Here is a 5,000-nt window from a genome sequence, read left to right on the forward strand (position 1 = left end):
TGATCCTCAGTGCTGTCTGTCAGGCGGCAGACACAGCCTGAGGGTTAAAGTGTTAGTACGCACATTTCTAACATTCACACCGCTCAACCTTTAAATCAAATCACACTCCAAAACAACAATACAAGACTGACACACACACACACACACACACACACACACACACACACACACAGACACACACACACACACACAGTGAAGAGGCCTCTTCATCACTGCTCAAGTTCAAGAGCAAAACACACACACACACACACACACACACACACAGACACACACACACACACACACACACACACACACAGGGCGTTTGTATGGAGATGAGCTGATGAATATGTATGTTAGTGAGGACCGTCTGCTCACAGAGACACACTACAAACTTTAAACACACATCATGTTTATATTCACTCTGAGGGATAATATTATAATCAATATAATCATCATGTGACAATACATGTCACTGTGTGTGTGTGTGTGTGTGTGTGTGTGTGTGTGTGTGTGTGTGTTGTCTGTAGAACCTCACACTCACATTAACTTTCTTTAAAGTTAACATTTAAACTTAGAGTCAAACAGAAACATCAATAAATACGTGAAGTTTTTTATGTCATCTCTTTGTTCACACACACACACACACACACACACACTCTCTCTCTCTCTCTCTCTCTCACACACACACACACACACACACACACACACACACACAGCTGAGTTTAACCAGATTCTATCCAAACTGCAATATGTCTCTCCCTCTCTCTCTCTCTGTGTGTGTGTGTGTGTGTGTGTGTGTGTGCGTGTGTGTGTGTAATGATAAATATATGAATGATAAATTCAGACCTGAGCAGAAGAGTCCCAGCATCATCAGCATCATCATCATCTTCATCATCTTCATCTTTATATCCGGGTCCTCAGGGTCTCAAACATCAGCAGCAGCTTCCAACATGAACACATTAAAATTAGTCCTCTTCTGTAGTCCCCCTGCTCCTCTTTAAAAAAAACTTCCTCTAACCCGGGTCGGGTCTGCAGATCCCGTGCTGCTGGTCGCGTGGAGACCTGATCCAAACTGACCCTGAGAGGCAGAGCGGGGGAGGCGGGACCTCTGAGATGAGGGGCGGGGCCTCTGAGATGAGGGGCGGGGCCAGAGGAGCGCAGACTGACGTGGGGGTGAGAGTGACCCTGAGGTCAGCTGGAGGGGGAGAGGGGGTCCCAGCTGAGGAGCGCGTGGGTTCTAAATGAGGAGTTTAAATGATGTATGATGAAGAGCAGTAAAGGTGTTCACAGGTCAAATATTAAATAACTCTGAAGGAGGAAAAAGAGCTTCTTCATTTAATCTCAGGTTTAAAGTGATGACACACTGAATGATCAGAGGGTTCAATTTAATAAAGATACAATATCCCACTTACCTGAGTTTATACTCTGACATTATAATTACATTATACTAGATAATGATCTTTGTTAAATTACATTATTATTGTTTACTACAACTCATATTATTATTATATTAATCTGTCATAACCAAACCATAATCTCACATGTCAGCCTGTCACTACTGAATCCTTTATTTTAACACTGCATGTAATTACTTCTATTTAATCCATGCGTAACATTTGTATTCTATCTTTATCTATTTTTATTTTGACTTATTTTATTTTACTAATTGAAACTTCTTTTTAATTGAAGTCTGGGTTTCTGCAACAACTGAAGTAATATCTTATCTTATTCTATTATTCCTTTTTTTCTATTCCTCACTTTGTTGTTGTTTTTGTAAACATACATCAGTAATATGTAGACTCCACTTCTTCTCCCAGGTCTTAGTCTGATATAGGTTATCATGTATTTGTATTGCTTCTATATTAATTTGTGTCTCTTTATGTGTGTTAGACCTTGTTTAAGATAAGTCCCATAACGGGGAAATTAGTGTTACAGCAGCAAAGTGCATATACAAATATTAATTATTAAATTATAAGTAAGTAAAGTAAATTAGAGTATCTTGAAAAACAGATGTGATAAGTAAATTTACAAAATATGTATAGAACCAATAATAGAATAAGAAATATGCATGGACTAGTAACATAGGTAAAAACAAGCATACAGAATTCATAAGGTGGGCAAAGCTGTATACTGCTCCATCAGTGTTGTGTTGTTTATTATGAATTAAAAATATATATTATACAATAAAAATAATAAATATTATATTTTAAAAGTTCTATTCTGTTGAATTCTTTGACAGGAGTCGTATACTGGACACTGACTGTGAATTAGCAACAATTGGGGTTAATATTTTAGTCACTTTTTTTATTGCTTTTAGAGAAAGATTTATACCGTTTTTTATAATAATCTTTATCTTGAAAATTGCATTAAATATGATGTATATTTTATTTCCCAGTGGACTGTTTGAGTGGATACCTTTATACAGTCTATGGTAGATCCCCTTCCTGGTTAATGCCTCACAGTCTGATGTTAAACCTCCTGTCTCACTGGTCTCTCTCTGGGCGCTGGGTGGCGCTGTGAGCGCTCCGTGTGTCAGACTCCGAAAAGCCACGAAGAAGAAAAAGATGGCGCGCTGCTGGATGTAAACACGGAAGTGTGTTTGTGTTTCTCTTCTGAGTGTTTCTCTTTCTCTGATGTGAAGATGAGAAGAAGAGGAGGAGGAGAGGAAGAGGAGGGCTCAGCTGTGCGGACACACTGAAGGTGAGGAAGGTTTAAACATGCTAACGGCTAACAGACTGTGAGCTAACAGAGCTAACCGGAAGGCTAACTCTGCAGCATGTTAATAAATATGTAATAACTCAGTGAGTTTAACACAGACAGTGGTATTCACTGTGTAATAACACTGTGTTACTGTAGTGTGAGGACTTCAGCTCTGCAGCAGGGAGTCTGAGTGATCACATTAATGCAACAGGTGAACTTTAATGACCCCGAGTAAACTTTATTATACATCTGAGCTGCAGTTAGCTTCATGAGCTAATGCTCCAGTAACAGTGTTCAAATCTCCTTTAATCTGCGCATGTCTGTGCCTGTTTATATCACGTTAATATCAGATTATTAACTGTTAATAACACATGTTAAGATCATGTAATAATCATAGGTAATAATCAGCTGTTTGAGGAGGAAAGAGCGGAATAAAGAGCATCTGCTGCATGTCTTAGTGCGCATGCGCACAGAAAGTTAAGGTAAACAAAGAGCCTGGAGCAGCTTCCTCCAGATCTCTGTGACCTGAGGGGAGAACACAGGCCCGGTTCTGACCTGTTAGAGGTCAAGGTGGACTGTAAGTATTCAGGGGGGCAGCAGGTAGCCTGGAGTAGATTTTAAACCTCTGATACCCCCAGTGAAGGGTTCATTTAAACACAATGAGGCTCAAGTTATAGAGGGGGTCTTACAACAAATGAATGAATGTAGCTCACATTAGAGTTAGATTGAATCTGTTGTTCTTCACATGATCATGTTTCAGAAGAGTACAGGGATTTAACACAGACACAGTGAGGAGACAGAGTCCTGTTGACCGGTCTGAATTAAGAGAAAGACTTTGTATTAAACTTCACAGACCCTGTATAACAAACATGTAACGCTGTGGTCAGACAGAAACACAGAGATCAGTGTAGTCCAGCTCATACCGCTGAAGGTCAGGTCATCGCTCGCTGTCTAGCCTTCTCTTATTGAGAGGTGTTGGATTATAAAAAGGGACCTTTCTTATTCGGATTTGATGCTCACAAACACAGAAAGGTGCTCAGCTATTACAGTCTCCTGTTGAGCCGTCAGCAGCAGAGCAAAGAAGAGGAGAGGAGGAAACAAAGAGACGTGAGGGATGTTAAAACTCAAGAGGAGAAAGAGAAGAAAACAGACAAACACAAACACAACACGGCAGAGAGAGAGAAGAAGAAAAAAGAGCACCTCACTTCCTGTCAGGATTCTATTTCACATAACGACCGCTCACTATACATTTACTTATTACACAGTTATTATTATTATGATCATCATCCTGGACTGACAGATAACCAATCACAGGATGGAATGATTCTCACAGGTCAGGAACATTGATCAGATTAAAGATGTCAGACTCACATAAACACTGAACCATGAAGAGAGAACAAACACACAAACATACAAACACACAAACACACAACATCACCTCCACACGACCACGGTGTGTGACCCCTCCACCCTGTGACACTACAGCAGTGGTCGTGTTGTGTTTGCTGTGTGTCTTTATTCTGCTCTCTGATTCACCTCCAGCTCCATCTCAAGTACCTGATCCAGCCTGACCTGAACCAGTCTAGTCTCACCTGATCCGGTCTGGTGTGGTCTTTGCGGTCTCATCTGACTGGTCTGTGCGGCACAGGAAGTGATGGCGGGTCGAGGCCGGGGGCGGGGCCTCAGGCTGATGAGCTTCAGCGTGGAGGCCGTCGGCATCAACAGAGGAGACAGTTTACCTCCATCCATCCAACAACCCACACCTGTGTACCCTGTAAGACACACACACACACACACACACACACACACAACATGATCATTCACAGGGAGCAGTGCACCCTGGGACTTGTAGTTTACTATGTGTGTTTGTGGTGCAGGTGATGGAGCAGAAGCCCCTCCCCCTCACAGGTGGAGAGGAGGCGGAGTATCTGTTGGCTCTGAAACAAGAGTTCAGAGGAGCGATGAAGAGTCTGCCCTGCTTCATCCAACCAGCTGCTGCTGTCAGAGGTCAGAGGTCACACACGCACACACACACACACACACACACACACACAGGTGATGAGCTGAGCAGCAGGTCTCTTATTGTGAAAGTCTTGTGTGTTTCCTGTCAGATGTGGAGAGATACTCAGACAAATATCACCAGAGCGAGCAGACGGACCCGATTACAGAGTGGACTCCAGGTCAGACTCTTCATCATCATCATCATCTTCATCATCTTCATCTTCATCATCATCCTCACAGTGCTGTCTGTTACAGTGTGACCTCTTTCTGCTGTGTTCAGTTTACAGACGCACTGAACACACAATGTCTTTGTTGTT

The 5,000-nt window shown here is 42.0% G+C and overlaps 2 protein-coding genes across 2 annotated transcripts in view; both read left to right on the forward strand.

The window, feature by feature from the left end:
• The window catches only part of LOC117809297 (gonadotropin-releasing hormone II receptor-like), a 7,080-nt gene extending 5,853 nt beyond the window's left edge, over positions 1–1,227 (forward strand). The window contains exon 4 of the mRNA XM_034678863.1: positions 1,018–1,227. Within this exon, the coding sequence (XP_034534754.1) occupies positions 1,018–1,227 (210 nt within the window). The remainder of the gene's footprint in view (positions 1–1,017) is intronic.
• A 1,280-nt stretch (positions 1,228–2,507) lies between these two features.
• polr3glb (polymerase (RNA) III (DNA directed) polypeptide G like b) overlaps positions 2,508–5,000 on the forward strand; it is a 3,992-nt gene continuing 1,499 nt past the window's right edge. The window contains exons 1-4 of the mRNA XM_034678865.1: positions 2,508–2,682; positions 4,225–4,456; positions 4,560–4,689; positions 4,794–4,862. Of these exons, the coding sequence (XP_034534756.1) occupies positions 4,337–4,456; positions 4,560–4,689; positions 4,794–4,862 (319 nt within the window). The 5' untranslated portion in view covers positions 2,508–2,682; positions 4,225–4,336. The remainder of the gene's footprint in view (positions 2,683–4,224; positions 4,457–4,559; positions 4,690–4,793; positions 4,863–5,000) is intronic.

Source organism: Notolabrus celidotus, unplaced genomic scaffold (genome assembly GCF_009762535.1).
Source record: "Notolabrus celidotus isolate fNotCel1 unplaced genomic scaffold, fNotCel1.pri scaffold_248_arrow_ctg1, whole genome shotgun sequence".
Taxonomy (NCBI): Eukaryota; Metazoa; Chordata; class Actinopteri; order Labriformes; family Labridae; genus Notolabrus; species Notolabrus celidotus.